A 17628-nucleotide genomic window follows, 5' to 3' on the forward strand; every position below is an offset into this window, starting at 1 on the left:
GTTACACTCCCAAATCTAAGTGTCAGTAGAAAGGGAACAAGATATTTTAATCTGCTTTTTTTTTTTTTTTTGGCTATCATTTCATTGCAAAGGTGTGCTTTGATTTCATAACCAGCACATTTCATATATCTTGGCTTAGTGGTAGAAAAGCTGAATCAAACATTCAAATTTTTTATCTGTTAAAGAGTAATCATTCTAACTTTTATTAAAGCTATTCGAGATATATATATTAGTGAAAATAAAGTTCTTCTTTCTTCTCATAGGATGGAACTTCGGTGTGTCATAGCAGTTATTCGACATGGAGATCGGACTCCAAAACAAAAGATGAAAATGGAAGTTAGGCATCAAAGGTGTGCAAAGCTTTTAGCAAAACTGTTGTCTTATTAGATGTTAAAATCTTTAGTCAAAATGTATACAGAAATATAAAAAAAATTATATAGGGATTCTATCCATCCATCCATTCTCTTCCGCTTATCTGAGGTCGGGTCGCGGGGGTAGCAGCTTGAGCAGAGATGCCCAGACTTCCCTCTCCCTGGCCACATCTTCTAGCTCTTCTGGGAGAATCCCGAGGCGTTCCCAGGCCAGCCGGGAGACATAGTCCCTCCAGCGTCTCCTGGGTCTTCCCCGGGGCCTCCTCCCGGTTGGACGTGCGCGGAACACCTCACCAGGGAGGCGTCCAGGAGGCATCCTAATCAGATGCCCGAGCCACCTCATCTGACTCCTCTCGATGCGGAGGAGCAGCGGCTCTACTCTGAGCCCCTCCCGGATGACTGAGCTTCTCACCCTATCTTTAAGGGAGAGCCCAGACACCCTGCGGAGGAAACTCATTTCAGCCGCTTGTATTCGCGATCTCGTTCTTTCGGTCACTACCCATAGCTCATGACCATATGTGAGGGTAGGAACATAGATCGACCAGTAAATTGAGAGCTTTGCCTTATGGCTCAGCTCCTTTTTCACCACGACAGACCGATGCAGAGCCTGCATCACTGCAGACGCCGCACCGATCCGCCTGTCGATCTCATGCTCCATTCTCCCCTCACTTGTGAACAAGACCCCGAGATACTTGAACTCCTCCACTTGAGGCAGGATTTCGCTCCCAACCCTGAGAGGGCACTCCACCCTTTTCCGGCTGAGGACCATGGTCTCGGATTTGGAGGTGCTGATTCCCATCCCAGCCGCTTCACACTCAGCTGCGAACCGATCCAGAGAGAGCTGAAGATCACGGCCTGATGAAGCAAACAGGACAACATCATCTGCAAAAAGCAGTGACCCAATCCTGAGTCCACCAAACCGGACCCCCTCAACACCCTGGCTGCGCCTAGAAATTCTGTCCATAAAAGTTATTAATAGAATCGGTGACAATGGGCAGCCCTGGCGGAGTCCAACTCTCACTGGAAACGGGTTTGACTTACTGCCGGCAATGCGGACCAAGCTCTGACACCGGTTGTACAGGGACCGAACCGCCCTTGTCAGGGGGTCCGGTACTCCATACTCCCGGAGCACCCCCAACAGGATTCCCCGAGGAACACGGTCGAACGCCTTTTCCAAGTCCACAAAACACATGTAGACTGGTTGGGCGAACTCCCATGCACCCTCCAGGACTCTGCTAAGGGTGTAGAGCTGGTCCACTGTTCCGCAACCAGGACGAAAACCACACTGTTCCTCCTGAATCCGAGGTTCAACTATCCGACGGACCCTCCTCTCCAGAACCCCCGAATAGACTTTTCCAGGGAGGCTGAGGAGTGTGATCCCTCTGTAGTTGGAAAACACCCTCCGGTCCCCCTTCTTAAAGAGGGGAACCACCACCCCAGTCTGCCAATCCAGAGGCACTGTCCCTGATGTCCATGCGATGTTGTAGAGACGTGTCAACCAAGACAGCCCTACAACATCCAGAGTCTTGAGGAACTCCGGGCGTATCTCATCCACCCCTGGGACCCACCTCCGAGTCCCCAGGCTCTGCTTCCTCATTGGAAGGCATGTTATTGGGATTGAGGAGGTCTTCGAAGTACATAATGTCCTGAGTCGAGGTCAGCAGCGCACCATCTCCACCATATACAGTGTTGACACTGCACTGCTTCCCCCTCCTGAGACGCCGGACAGTGGACCAGAATCTCCTTGAAGCCGTCCGAAAGTCGTTCTCCATGGCCTCCCCAAACTCCTCCCATGCCCGAGTTTTTGCCTCAGCAACCACCGAAGCCGCATTCCGCTTGGCCTGCCGGTACCTATCAGCTGCCTCCAGAGTCCCACAGGACAAAAGGGACCGGTAGGACTCCTTCTTCAGCTTGACGGCATCCCTCACCGCCGGTGTCCACCAACGGGTTCGGGGATTGCCGCCACGACAGGCACCGACCACCTTACGGCCACAGCTCCGGTCAGCCGCCTCAACAATAGAGGCACGGAACATGGCCCATTCGGACTCAATGTCCCCCACCTCCCTCGGGACATGGTCAAAGTTTTGCCGGAGGTGGGAGTTGAAGCTACTTCTGACAGGGGGCTCTGCCAGACGTTCCCAGCAGACCATCAGAACACGTTTGGGCCTACCAGGCTTGACCGGCATCCTCCCCCACCATCGAAGCCAACTCACCACCAGGTGGTGATCAGTTGACAGCTCCGCCCCTCTCTTCACCCGAGTGTCCAAGACATGTGGCCGCAAGTCCGACGACACAACCACAAAGTCGATCATCGAACTGAGGCCTAGGGTGTCCTGGTGCCAAGTGCACATATGAACACCCCTATGCTTGAACATGGTGTTTGTTATGGACAATCCGTGACGAGCACAGAAGTCCAATAACAAAACACCACTCGGGTTCAGATCGGGGGGGCCATTCCTCCCAATCACGCCCTTCCAGGTCTCACTGTCATTGCCCACGTGAGCATTGAAGTCTCCCAGCAGTAGGAGGGAGTCCCCAGATGGTATGCCCTCTAGCACACCCTCCAGGGACTCCAAAAAGGGTGGGTACTCCGAACTGCTGTTCGGCACATACGCACAAACAACAGTTAGGACCCGTCCCCCCACCCGAAGGCGGAGGGAGGCTACCCTCTCGTCTACCGGGGTAAACCCCAATGAACAGGCTCCAAGTCGGGGGGCAATAAGTATACCCACACCCGCTCGGCGTCTCTCACCGGGGGCAACTCCAGAGTGGTAGAGAGTCCAGCCCTTCTCAAGGAGATTGGTTCCAGAGTCCAAGCCGTGCGTCGAGGTGAGCCCTACTATATCTATCCGGAACCTCTCAATCTCACGCACAAGCTCAGGCTCCTTCCCCTTCAGAGAGGTGACATTCCACGTCCCAAGAGCCAGCTTCTGTAGCCGAGAATCGGACCGCCAAGGTCCCCGCCTTTGGCCACCACCCAACTCACACTGCACCCGACCTCCTTGGCCCCTCCCATAGGTGGTGAGCCCATGGGAAGTATAGGGATTCTTTCATCTACAAATGTAGTGTATTGTATCATGTCAAATATGTTGTTTTAATAATATTTTTACTTGCATCACATGTTTATGTCTGTTTTTGTATTTTTTGGTTGCAAATGTCACTATATAATATTAATGAATACAGTGGCTTTCTTTTGTTAATGAAGGTTTTTTGATCTGTTTGAAAAATATGAAGGATACAAAACTGGAAAGCTGAAACTAAAGAAACCAAAGCAACTTCAGGTATTTTTTGTTTTTGTAAAATGCTTGCCAAAATTTAGTTACAATGAAAAGTAGCATTTCTTAAACAGATGGAATACTTCTTTACGTAAGATTTAAGATTAGCAACAGATTTATAGGTATTTGTTTCATATTTTTCTTGCATGCAGGAAGTATTAGACACCGCACGGCAGCTACTTGTAGAACTTGGGCAGAATAATGATTCAGAAATTGAAGAAAGTAAAGCTAAGCTTGAACAACTGAAAACAGTGCTTGAAATGTAAGAAAAATCTTGTAGCTTTCAGACTCTATGTTCTTGGTATAAGCTGTAAAGGCTTTTACGCTTTTTTGATTTGTGTATTAATGATGTGTTAACATTGCAGGTATGGTCATTTTTCTGGTATTAATCGCAAAGTTCAGTTAACTTACCTTCCTCATGGCTGTCCAAAAACATCAAGTGAAGAAGAAGGTGGGCTTTTAATGTTTAAAAACTGAATGAGTCTTATTAAAATTAAAAATGAGATTACAATAAGAATATATCTACATCTTTTCTTCTATGAGACATTTAACATTCACCTCAACCCCAACATACCTGTGTTTTTATTTCTCTCTAGACAATCGCAGAGACGATCCATCTCTGCTGTTAGTGCTAAAATGGGGTGGAGAGCTTACTCCTGCTGGAAGAGTACAGGCTGAAGAGCTTGGAAGAGCATTTAGGTGTATGTACCCTGGAGGACAAGGTAATCTTTAGTTTTCCTTTTGAATCATTAAAAAAGGAACTGGTATATATTCTAAAAAAATGGACTCTCTGGCTTTTAAAAACTCATTGTGTCATTGTGGAGTAAGAAACAGATAAAAAGTCATTATTCAAGTTCAGTATTTTAATTTAAATAAAATTATTTCATATACAGTGCTGCTCGACTCATGTGGAGGCAGTTTTGATAAAGTGCTGGATTAAATTTCATTTCCATGTGACAATGCAGGTTCTACTCAGTGCTCCCAGTTTCTTTTCGGGAGGTCTTGAACCCAACACCGTCGGTAATGTAACCAGCTGAGCTGGACAATGAGGACACCAACGAAGCAAGGGGAAAGGGGCAAAAGTGCAGAAGTGCTTTTATTCAATAAAAGAAATTCAAAACAAAACCAGTGTCCATAGTGCAGTTTTCAAAGTTCCATAAATAATCCATAAAATCAGTGAACAATGCAAACGTTTAAAACCAGGCTAAAACGAGATTAAAATCCTGTAGTAGACATTGGGGTCACACCAGCAATGCACAGCTCATTCCCAGTCTCTCCAGCTCATCCGATTTACATTACCGATGGTGTGGGGTTCCAGAGCTCCCGAAAAGTAAGAAGGGAGCATGGAGCAGAACCCACATCGTCACATTCCATAGTTATTCCCAGTATTTAAGTTACCTTGTTAAATTGTTTCCAAGTATACCTATCCTGTAATCATAGGCCTTGATATTATTCAGTCTTGTTGTTTGATGTTTTAATGATTTATATACAGTGTTGTTAACTAATTTGAATTTAAAGTAACATCTTTCCCAGCTCGGTCCCTCTATCTAGCCAATCAGTACAGGTCCTTTTCTCCCTCCTTAGTGTCCAACCTCTCATACAACTTCTCATACGCCTTTTCTTTAGCATGGCCACTCAAGCTATATATGTCCACCAATACAAATTCATATCTCAAATTTACTTACATGGAGTTCCTTAAACAGTTTTATATACTGACATCTTACTATTCCCTGGTAATGTCCCTCACATTCTTGATTTCTTCAAGTTCTATTAAGCCATCTCCGGTTATAAATTAAGCTGGTCTGGATCTTCACTTCTTCTTTATTCACTTCAAATAAAATCAGATACAGTGGGGTTAACATCTCTAGCTCAAAGCCACATATTCAAAATGTAAATTATGTTGTTTAACACTAGAATTACCAGAGCCTACGAAAAAACTCGTAAATCCGTCCCACCTTAAATCGCGTCTTAAATCCGTTTGCACCTCTCCGCCAGAGTCCTTTGTCATCTAAATGTGCTGATAAACAAAAGCTACTAGCAGCCAGCTATTCCATCCCCCCACCGACTTAGAATGAACTTCTCCTAGCTCAAGCCTTGCCTTGATTTGATTACCTGGGATTGAAGTGGAGTTTTACAGTGGAAATAATTCTAGCGTTATTTGGAATACACGCATTTCATGTGTGTTCCATTTCTATAGTAGGCTGTGCAAACACATTTTTAAAACAGAAACGTTTTTCATATTCTAATAGTAAATGACAAAATGTAGGCATAAACTATATAACGTATGAAGCCTGAAGTCCATATATCAAAGAAACACTTTCACAAAAGGTACAAATAAGAGAACACGTGCGCTTTCATTCAAAAAATAAAAAAAAAAAAAAAAGCCGCGTTAGCATGCCACATTGACACTCTTACAACAACCGCCGCGGTGGCGTAATGGTATCAGTTCCTGATTGGGAATCACAGGGTGGCGAGTTTGATCCCGCACGGCTCCACTTCGAGAAATGAATTGCTCTTATTCTTACAATTTTAGAATAACAACATAAATTTGATTTCAGTCTGTAACAGCCGGTGTAACTTATGATACTGGTAAAGGTTAGCTTTTTTTTTTTTTTTTTTAATTCACTTTTCATTCTCGCAGTCGCATTCAGAATCAATTCATTCTCGCAGTCGCATTCAGAATCAATCCGTACAACCCCATCTGACACAGCTGGTTTCACATAAATAAAAGTGCACTTTTATTCAAGACTATAACCGAAGAATAAAGAAAGCAAGTTACAGTTGGTGGCTGATACGACAGCTTGCGTCGTGCAATGTTAAGAACTGCTGATTTCCGATCCGTGCTATATAAAATCATCACATTCAAATATTAACAGTTCCCACACACCCAAGGTCCGCCATTCCTACATTTACGACATGTGTACTTGTTGCAGTGTACACACCTCTCTGTGCTATGGTTCCTATTACAGTGAATGAGCACCTGACACTGTACTTTCTTCCCTGGGGGAAGCTGAGGTCTTAGAACGGAAGTTTGTTGATGCTGTATCATCTTTTCTTTTTCCATCGCCTTTTCCTGTAAGAAGCGACGACGAAGTTCCTCTGCAAGGTGAGCCATGAACACTCTTCTTTTCTCAGTGGACCCCGTGCATGCCTTATACAGTACGTGTGCGTTCATCGCTGCTAGGTCAATGATGTTGTAGAACACAGCAACCGGCCACCTGCGTGTTCCTGTTCGCACTGAACAAGCACGCGCCTTCTGGTCCATGATGTGAACAAGCACGCGCCTTCTGGTCCATGATGTCAACGCCACGCTGGGGAAAAAAGAAAGACAAATATATGTGACATTTTGAAGAAATCATTTTATCACCAGAATAGCACCAGAATACTTCGTCACACTAATATTTTTTCCATTAGCATACCTTCATGTGGTTGTAGTCTGTGACCGTGTTTGTTTTTTTTTTTTTTTTTTTATCTTGCCCAATCTCCACATCATGGTGCATTGTGCTGAGAATGCAGACAGACTTCATCTTTTTGGGCACATACGCTGTCAGCATGGCACTGGGAGATCTAAACACCAGCGTGGAGAATTGTTCGTGTACTGAACTGACTTTAGCTGCAGGTGGAAGTTCCCGTCGCACTTTATTCATGGTGCCAAGCAGAGTTGTATTGCGGTGCAGCAGTCTATTAGCCAGCGAAAGTGACGTGAAGAAGTTGTCTGTTGTTACGGTTCTGCCTTTTTGGATTGCGGCAGATTTGGAGACAAAGTACATGTGCAATGCCACTCCTTATTTAGGAAAAGATCCCAGTCGTCCCACGGGAGAAAGACTTTCCGAGTCTGTGGTCATAAAGCTTATGGAGCCATTTCTGGACAAAGGCAGAACCGTAACAACAGACAACTTCTTCACGTCACTTTCGCTGGCTAATAGACTGCTACACCGCAATACAACTCTGCTTGGCACCATGAATAAAGTGCGACGGGAACTTCCACCTGCAGCTAAAGTCAGTTCAGTACACGAACAATTCTCCACGCTGGTGTTTAGATCTCCCAGTGCCATGCTGACAGTGTATGTGCCCAAAAAGATGAAGTCTGTCTGCATTCTCAGCACAATGCACCATGATGTGGAGATTGGGCAAGATAAAAAAAAAAAAAAAAACCAAACACGGTCACAGACTACAACCACATGAAGGTATGCTAATGATAAAAATATTAGTGTGACGAAGTATTCTGGTGCTATTCTGGTGATAAAATGATTTCTTCAAAATGTCACATATATTTGTCTTTCTTTTTTCCCCAGCGTGGCGTTGACATCATGGACCAGAAGGCGCGTGCTTGTTCAGTGCGAACAGGAACACGCAGGTGGCCGGTTGCTGTGTTCTACAACATCCTTGACCTAGCAGCGATGAACGCACACGTACTGTATAAGGCATGCACGGGGTCCATTGAGAAAAGAAGACTGTTCATGGCTCACCTTGCAGAGGAACTTCGTCGTCGCTTCTTACAGGAAAAGGCGATGGAAAAAGAAAAGATGATACAGTATCAACAAACTTCCGTTCTAAGACCTCAGCTTCCCCCAGGGAAGAAAGTACAGTGTCAGGTGCTCATTCACTGTAATAGAAACCATAGCACAGAGAGGTGTGTACACTGCAACAAGTACACATGTTGTAAATGTAGGAATGGCGGACCTTGGGTGTGTGGGAACTGTTAATATTTGAATGTGATGATTTTATATAGCACGGATCGGAAATCAGCAGTTCTTAACATTGCACGACGCAAGCTGTCGTATCAACCACCAACTGTAACTTGCTTTCTTTATTCTTCGGTTATAGTCTTGAATAAAAGTGCACTTTTATTTATGTGAAACCAGCTGTGTCAGATGGGGTTGTATGGATTGATTCTGAATGCGACTGCGAGAATGAAAAGTGAATTAAAAAAAAAAAAAAAAAAAAGCTAACCTTTACCAGTATCATAAGTTACACCGGCTGTTACAGACTGAAATCAAATTTATGTTGTTATTCTAAAATTGTAAGAATAAGAGCAATTCATTTCTCGAAGTGGAGCCGTGCGGGATCAAACTCGCCACCCTGTGATTCCCAATCAGGAACTGATACCATTACGCCACCGCGGCGGTTGTTGTAAGAGTGTCAATGTGGCATGCTAACGCGGCTTTTTTTTTTTAAATTTTTTGAATGAAAGCGCACGTGTTCTCTTATTTGTACCTTTTGTGAAAGTGTTTCTTTGATATATGGACTTCAGGCTTCATACGTTATATAGTTTATGCCTACATTTTGTCATTTACTATTAGAATATGAAAAACGTTTCTGTTTTAAAAATGTGTTTGCACAGCCTACTATAGAAATGGAACACACATGAAATGCGTGTATTCCAAATAACGCTAGAATTATTTCCACTGTAAAACTCCACTTCAATCCCAGGTAATCAAATCAAGGCAAGGCTTGAGCTAGGAGAAGTTCATTCTAAGTCGGTGGGGGGATGGAATAGCTGGCTGCTAGTAGCTTTTGTTTATCAGCACATTTAGATGACAAAGGACTCTGGCGGAGAGGTGCAAACGGATTTAAGACGCGATTTAAGGTGGGACGGATTTACGAGTTTTTTCGTAGGCTCTGGTAATTCTAGTGTTAAAAAGTACAAAATACAATCTTATCAGGCATGTCTCAGTTATCACTATCTTTTCATTCCAATTTACACATTTTAAATGTGAAGATCATTCATTGAATTTATGTAATCTGTTCCTTGATGATATTCCTCCTTCTGTCAAGTATTGGTAAAGTCTCTTTCACGGGTTTTTTGTGGAATAGCAGGAGATGTCATATTAAATATTTTACCTTACTCTGTGATGGACCTAATTTTTTTTATTCCTGTCAGGTTGGGAATTATTGTATTTCCAAATTATCAATATACTTAACCCATGTGCTTTTGAATTTCCATAATATTTTCTGTATAACAGTTAAAAAGAAGCAAATAGAAAGTAACACTTTGTTTGGGCTTCGTACTCCCTGGCCAAACCTCACTACAATCAGTCAATCACCCATTACCACTTCAAGGACAATACAAGTTCTTAGATGAAACATGCAGCTAAAATGTCACTAGAGACTATTTACCCAATTCCATATTAACTCTATGTAGTGGCATTAAATTAGTATTTTTTATTATAACAGTAAGAGATGTTATTGCTACTGTACAGTACACATTTTTGGAAAAGAATAAAACATTACACTGTTGCAAGTTTGATGACATGATGATGATTTTGCATCCTACAAGCAATTAAGCTTCAAATTTAACTTCTCATCAGCAAAATGTTTCTACTACTTTCAAGCTAAAATGAACACACCCAGTTTTCCTCACCTTCTGTCTATTTCTATTTCTATTTCATAAGAAATATTGATCAGTCTTGAAGGCTCAGATAGCATCTCCACAATTTGTAAAAATGTTTTAAAGTCCCTTCCTCTAAAAGATACTCAGGGCACAGTGGGGTAAGGATCCTTCACTTAACATTTCAGAAAAGGAGTAGAAGACAGCAATGCACAGAATATACTCTAGCTCCATATGCACAAAACAGTCAATTATTCAACTTAAATTTTTTTATCATGCACAATTTATCTTAATTAAAACTGTCCAAACTATTTCCAGAACAAGATTCAACCTGTGAACATTGCAGTCTAGCTCCAGCCTTATAGGGCCACTTGTTTTAGGCGTGCACCAAATTAACAAAATTTTGGACAAAAATCTTTTAAACGCCTATCTGATACACTTGGTGTCATAATCATTTCTACCACATTAAGAAAGTGGAGAAGGAAAAACAAATTTTAATTGTCTTTACCTCACTACTAGCATGTAGACTTATCTTGCTCAATTGGAAGAGTCCCAACCCACCACCTTTAAGTCAGTGGGTAACCAATGTTCTATACTATATGAAATTGAGAAAAATCAAACCACTCAGTGGATCTGTTCAAAACATTTTTTAAATATGACAGGATCTAATTAATAACATTTTAGAATAATCTTCTATATTGGGGAAAGGGATACTCATCCTTCCTTGCTGCTTCAAAGATTAGATTTTTTGGCTGGCTCTCCTTTCTTTCCTTTTGGAGGGGTTTGATTTTGTTAAGTTTGATTTGATTGTATGGTTTGTTATTTGCCTTTAATTAAAGTTAATAAACTAATAATAATAAAAAAAAACTTTTGTTGTCGAAGTACAAAATCCCGAAGTTAGTATTACACAGTGTACTGTATACTATAGATGTAGACATTAAAAATGCTCCATAGATTAGAAGCTCAATGGTTTGCCTTGACCAGAGGAAGACCTACAGTTAATAGTAATTTAAACAAAATAAAAGGTTTTGTTTCGTAGAAATGTTTTACGGTGTTCTTTTAGGGCTGATTCAGCAGTAGGTATTTAAAGTGCTGTTGGAGTAATTATGTTTAAATGTAGCAAAGAGGCACATTGTATATCTAAACAATCAGTATGAATTATTGTCATAAACATTTTGCAGAGCCTATGTGAATTGGTACAAGCATAATATAGTTATCCCAGTATTCTTTGACATTGTGTAAGATGCATTACAAATCACTCTCTCCCTATTGTTTCCTATCACTCTTCAGTTAAACTTTCTGACTCTGTTCACCCAGCATGGTTTTTGCAGGCAGCTTATCCTGGCTTTATAGGGTTTCTTCCATTTTTGAGATGACTAACATACATATCTATACTTTTTCATTCTGTGAAAATTCAGGACCACCAGACAAGATTATTTCTGTGTCTTTAAAAAGAAATGTAAGAAACGTTTTCTTTCTCCCATTGTATGAAAAATGTAGGTTGAAAATGCAGGATCATGATACAGGGCTGCCAGTTCTGACCATCTTTTAACAGACCACGAAACTTTGATTTCCAACAACAGATTTCAGATGGCAAATCATTACAAGCCAGTTTACTGACGAAAGAGAGCAAGTGTCATTTATGTTACTGTGCAGCTACATTGAAGTTTGAGACATCATTGGTAGCAGGGCACATTATTGAGAATGTTATTAATAAAGTAAGTGAAGGCTAGGCACAATTACAGATTTTATTGGAATGTCAACATTTAAAAGAATGTCATTTTGAATGTTTTACCAAAATTCCTTACAATGATATTGAATAGCAGTTAGTGATCAGTGAATGATACAGGGTTATTAGAGATCACTAGAACTAGCAGTAAAAATATAATTTTAATTTAAATAAAAATGAAAATTACAATTAAAAAACACCAATAATGCAGAAGTAACTAAAACAACATATAATTAATGGTAAAATCAGAATAGTTTGTTTTTCTCTTCAGTCCACAGTTTTGACTTCTTGCATGACACTGGCCTACTAAAAATGGCCTTGAATTAAGTGAACCGTATTTGAGAGAATGCAATCTTTCATTGTATGTTTTCAGAAAATATAGATCAAGCCTTTGCTCATAAATCTGAAAAACTATCACAAAAACTAAACTGAAACTAAATGGGCTCTTAGACCACTAGATTGAGGAAAGAAGTTAAACTTTGGTGGAATCATAAAATAGTTACGTTCAAGCTGTACTGTTTAGAATGTTAGAGCATAAACAAAGGCTACATTTTCAATTTATACTCCCATCAGAGCCTTTGATGCAGCAATTATGTATTTGCTTGAAATTGTGCATGTCTGTCCTGTTTCTGTCACAGGATCAGCTACTAAAGGAACACACTTGTCATGGATGATCAGGATATCAGGACAGTATAGGAATGAGTAGGATGGAGATAGTCTATGAGTATATACAGTACACCCCCAAAATTCGCGGGGGTTACATTCCTAGAGCACCCGCGAATTGTGAAAAACCGCAAATTTTGGATGTGGTAAAAAAAAAAAAAGCCTATTTTTATAGTTTAAACCCTAAATATGCCCCCAAAACACTTTAATTTGATTTCAAACTCTGCTTAATACAGTCATTAAAAAAAAGAATGTAAAGGTAAACCTGTATACTGTACTGCTATGTCTCCTGCAGTGCTAGAATGTAAAATACAGATGTTACAGCTATATGTACTGTAGTTCATGCAAGCGTGTTTTCATTGCCAGAAGCCTTAGAAGGTGCAGGACGTTTTGACGGCATCTTGGGGCTTTAACCATTAAACTGCCACATACTTGGGGGTTAATGCATCCCTGGATGCCAAATACGTTTTTGCTGCACTTTAAGTAAACATCACAATTCACAAAGAAAAAGTGAAATTTTAATAGAGCACATTTTTTTTTTCCATGCAAAGAGCATCAAAATTACTGCAACACTGATCATTTTACACACTGCTAATGAACTATAAAAAACTATTTAAAAAAACTACTGGAACAATATGTACAAAATGCAAGTGACGGATGAAACTCAGTAAATCACCGAGCCAACTGCGCTTGAACTGGCAGCACGCAAACACAGAGGTAAACGCTGACGCTGTCTCAATCCCAGAGACAGTCAGGCCGGAGTGCTGCAGGATGTCAACACTTGGGTCACAGAATTTCACAGAAACACAGGAGATTGTAGAGACAGGAACTTTATTCAAACACTTCAAACAGACAAACATGTCTCTTTCGGAAGTTAAACAAGGTCAGTATGCAGTTAGCTATCGATTAAAGAATAGACAAACATCATAGTGGAGCACAACCCCCAACAGGAGCAGAGGATGTTGGGGGAGGAGAGAGAAACAAAGCAATCAGCCAAAAAAGGACAGGTGCTGTTCAGGCTTTTAAGTCCGCTCCTACGTGCTCGCAAATGGCACTGGGAAATGACTATAGCTGGTGTGGCAGTTTAAGGGTTAAGAGGAACAAAACGGAAAACATAAGAAAATATAACTCGGCTGGAGATGCATCATAGTCAATCAGCAGCAAGGAGAAATTAATATTTCTCGATTTATTTATTTTTATGGTGAAGATTCCAGGGACTTTGACCCGACCCACACGCACTCACAGAGACAAAAACAAAGCAATCCGGTAATCAAACAGCAAATAAAGAATGTAATAAAAACAAATGAAAACAACGATACCACCCCTGTTCCCCTTACAGCGATTACACATTAAATACAACAAAGCACCAACAAAACACACACAGTAAATCATGAAAAATGGCAATGGATGAAATGTAATGATGAAAATATAGTCCAGACATCTGCACGTTGAATGGGAATGTAAAGATAGTCTTACAGCTAGTTTCTGAAAAACGATGGGTTCAGGAACGCTTCTTTGCAGGATGGCCATGAATCCACTTATAGTCCACATGTACACAGGCAGACAATGCAGACGCCAAACACGAAACGATCCAGGACAAAACAAATAAGTACAGGTAACCCAACAGAAGGCAGGCAGAAAGACAGGAACTTGAAACACAAATTACAAAAAAATTTTTTTTTTTTTTGCTTTTGGTCACCGGCCCCCTTTGTAAAAGCCGCGCTGATATCCTTTGACCTCAATAGCCCCAGGACCCTCAGCAGAAGACCAATCAGAGCCACTGCAGGGACTGCTTGGAATTGCAGTTTCAAATTCTATTGGCTACTTTCACCATCCCAAGCCGTGTTTGGGCTGCAGTTGCTTCCTGTTCTCTCTACAGTACAGTATTGCCACAAAAAAGCCATAAAAATTGTGGAGGATATTTGTAGTTTCAGCTAATAATTATTAGATAGGTTCTAAGGAAAAATCTGCGAATGACTGAGACCACAAACCACTTCGCGGGGGTCTACTGTAAAACGTTCAGTCTCAACCCTCCAGTGCTGAGCATAGTTTTTTCTACACAACCATTCATCATCATTTGCAGCTACGTTGATGCTTGAAAAGTTGAGTGATTCCCAAAGTGTGCACACCCTTTCAGTCCTGCATTCGGTGTTTGCTGAAAAGGGTCTGACATCCACTTTGTCAGTTGCTTACAATGCTCAAGTAACTAAAACAACATATAATTAATGGTAAAATCAGAATAGTTTGTTTTTCTCTTCAGTCCACAGTTTTGACTTCTTGCATGACACTGGCCTACTAAAAATGGCCTTGAATTAAGTGAACCGTATTTGAGAGAATGCAATCTTTCATTGTATGTTTTCAGAAAATATAGATCAAGCCTTTGCTCATAAATCTGAAAAACTATCACAAAAACTAAACTGAAACTAAATGGGCTCTTAGACCACTAGATTGAGGAAAGAAGTTAAACTTTGGTGGAATCATAAAATAGTTACGTTCAAGCTGTACTGTTTAGAATGTTAGAGCATAAACAAAGGCTACATTTTCAATTTATACTCCCATCAGAGCCTTTGATGCAGCAATTATGTATTTGCTTGAAATTGTGCATGTCTGTCCTGTTTCTGTCACAGGATCAGCTACTAAAGGAACACACTTGTCATGGATGATCAGGATATCAGGACAGTATAGGAATGAGTAGGATGGAGATAGTCTATGAGTATATACAGTACACCCCCAAAATTCGCGGGGGTTACATTCCTAGAGCACCCGCGAATTGTGAAAAACCGCAAATTTTGGATGTGGTAAAAAAAAAAAAGCCTATTTTTATAGTTTAAATCCAGAAATATGCCCCCAAAACACTTTAATTTGATTTCAAACTCTGCTTAATACAGTCATTAAAAAAAAGAATGTAAAGGTAAACCTGTATACTGTACTGCTATGTCTCCTGCAGTGCTAGAATGTAAAATACAGATGTTACAGCTATATGTACTGTAGTTCATGCAAGCGTGTTTTCATTGCCAGAAGCCTTAGAAGGTGCAGGACGTTTTGACGGCATCTTGGGGCTTTAACCATTAAACTGCCACATACTTGGGGGTTAATGCATCCCTGGATGCCAAATACGTTTTTGCTGCACTTTAAGTAAACATCACAATTCACAAAGAAAAAGTGAAATTTTAATAGAGCACATTTTTTTTTTCCATGCAAAGAGCATCAAAATTACTGCAACACTGATCATTTTACACACTGCTAATGAACTATAAAAACTATTTAAAAAAACTACTGGAACAATATGTACAAAATGCAAGTGACGGATGAAACTCAGTAAATCACCGAGCCAACTGCGCTTGAACTGGCAGCACGCAAACACAGAGGTAAACGCTGACGCTGTCTCAATCCCAGAGACAGTCAGGCCGGAGTGCTGCAGGATGTCAACACTTGGGTCACAGAATTTCACAGAAACACAGGAGATTGTAGAGACAGGAACTTTATTCAAACACTTCAAACAGACAAACATGTCTCTTTCGGAAGTTAAACAAGGTCAGTATGCAGTTAGCTATCGATTAAAGAATAGACAAACATCATAGTGGAGCACAACCCCCAACAGGAGCAGAGGATGTTGGGGGAGGAGAGAGAAACAAAGCAATCAGCCAAAAAGGACAGGTGCTGTTCAGGCTTTTAAGTCCGCTCCTACGTGCTCGCAAATGGCACTGGGAAATGACTATAGCTGGTGTGGCAGTTTAAGGGTTAAGAGGAACAAAACGGAAAACATAAGAAAATATAACTCGGCTGGAGATGCATCATAGTCAATCAGCAGCAAGGAGAAATTAATATTTCTCGATTTATTTATTTTTATGGTGAAGATTCCAGGGACTTTGACCCGACCCACACGCACTCACAGAGACAAAAACAAAGCAATCCGGTAATCAAACAGCAAATAAAGAATGTAATGAAAACAAATGAAAACAACGATACCACCCCTGTTCCCCTTACAGCGATTACACATTAAATACAACAAAGCACCAACAAAACACACACAGTAAATCATGAAAAATGGCAATGGATGAAATGTAATGATGAAAATATAGTCCAGACATCTGCACGTTGAATGGGAATGTAAAGATAGTCTTACAGCTAGTTTCTGAAAAACGATGGGTTCAGGAACGCTTCTTTGCAGGATGGCCATGAATCCACTTATAGTCCACATGTACACAGGCAGACAATGCAGACGCCAAACACGAAACGATCCAGGACAAAACAAATAAGTACAGGTAACCCAACAGAAGGCAGGCAGAAAGACAGGAACTTGAAACACAAATTACAAAAAAATTTTTTTTTTTTTGCTTTTGGTCACCGGCCCCCTTTGTAAAAGCCGCGCTGATATCCTTTGACCTCAATAGCCCCAGGACCCTCAGCAGAAGACCAATCAGAGCCACTGCAGGGACTGCTTGGAATTGCAGTTTCAAATTCTATTGGCTACTTTCACCATCCCAAGCCGTGTTTGGGCTGCAGTTGCTTCCTGTTCTCTCTACAGTACAGTATTGCCACAAAAAAGCCATAAAAATTGTGGAGGATATTTGTAGTTTCAGCTAATAATTATTAGATAGGTTCTAAGGAAAAATCTGCGAATGACTGAGACCACAAACCACTTCGCGGGGGTCTACTGTAAAACGTTCAGTCTCAACCCTCCAGTGCTGAGCATAGTTTTTTCTACACAACCATTCATCATCATTTGCAGCTACGTTGATGCTTGAAAAGTTGAGTGATTCCCAAAGTGTGCACACCCTTTCAGTCCTGCATTCGGTGTTTGCTGAAAAGGGTCTGACATCCACTTTGTCAGTTGCTTACAATGCTCCTTCATTTCAATATGGCTGCTATGAAAAAGGCATATTGTGATATGAAACCATGCAATACCACCTAAAAGTAATGATATCTCAGCAACGACTCAAAAACCAGACACCTAATTCTCTGGAGATGTTCATGACGTTATAAGCTAACTTTAGTAAAAAAAAAAAAGACCAATGTTAAAATATAGATTTTTGTCACTATTCAGTTTTTAATATTATAATCGCTCATTAAGTGGTTATTTTTAATTTTGAGGATAGCATAGTATTTATGCAAAATATAGTGCAGGAAATGAACTTCAAAACAATATGAGAACTTACAGTGCATCCGGAAAGTATTCACAGCGCATCACTTTTTCCACATTTTGTTATGTTACAGCCTTATTCCAAAATGGAGTAAATTCATTTTTTTCCTCAGAAT

General features: G+C 40.9%; 1 protein-coding gene across 10 annotated transcripts in view; it reads left to right on the forward strand.

Annotated features, from left to right (window-relative positions):
* The window catches only part of ppip5k2 (diphosphoinositol pentakisphosphate kinase 2), a 273516-nt gene that overhangs the window by 139674 nt on the left and 116214 nt on the right, over positions 1–17628 (forward strand). For all 10 annotated transcript variants that reach the window (XM_051929861.1, XM_051929854.1, XM_051929852.1 and 7 more), the window contains exons 11-15: positions 264–350; positions 3577–3652; positions 3799–3908; positions 4012–4097; positions 4243–4368. In XM_051929861.1, the coding sequence (XP_051785821.1) occupies positions 264–350; positions 3577–3652; positions 3799–3908; positions 4012–4097; positions 4243–4368 (485 nt within the window). The remainder of the gene's footprint in view (positions 1–263; positions 351–3576; positions 3653–3798; positions 3909–4011; positions 4098–4242; positions 4369–17628) is intronic.

The sequence above is a fragment of the Erpetoichthys calabaricus genome, chromosome 7 (assembly GCF_900747795.2).
Source record: "Erpetoichthys calabaricus chromosome 7, fErpCal1.3, whole genome shotgun sequence".
In the NCBI taxonomy this organism is placed as follows: Eukaryota; Metazoa; Chordata; class Cladistia; order Polypteriformes; family Polypteridae; genus Erpetoichthys; species Erpetoichthys calabaricus.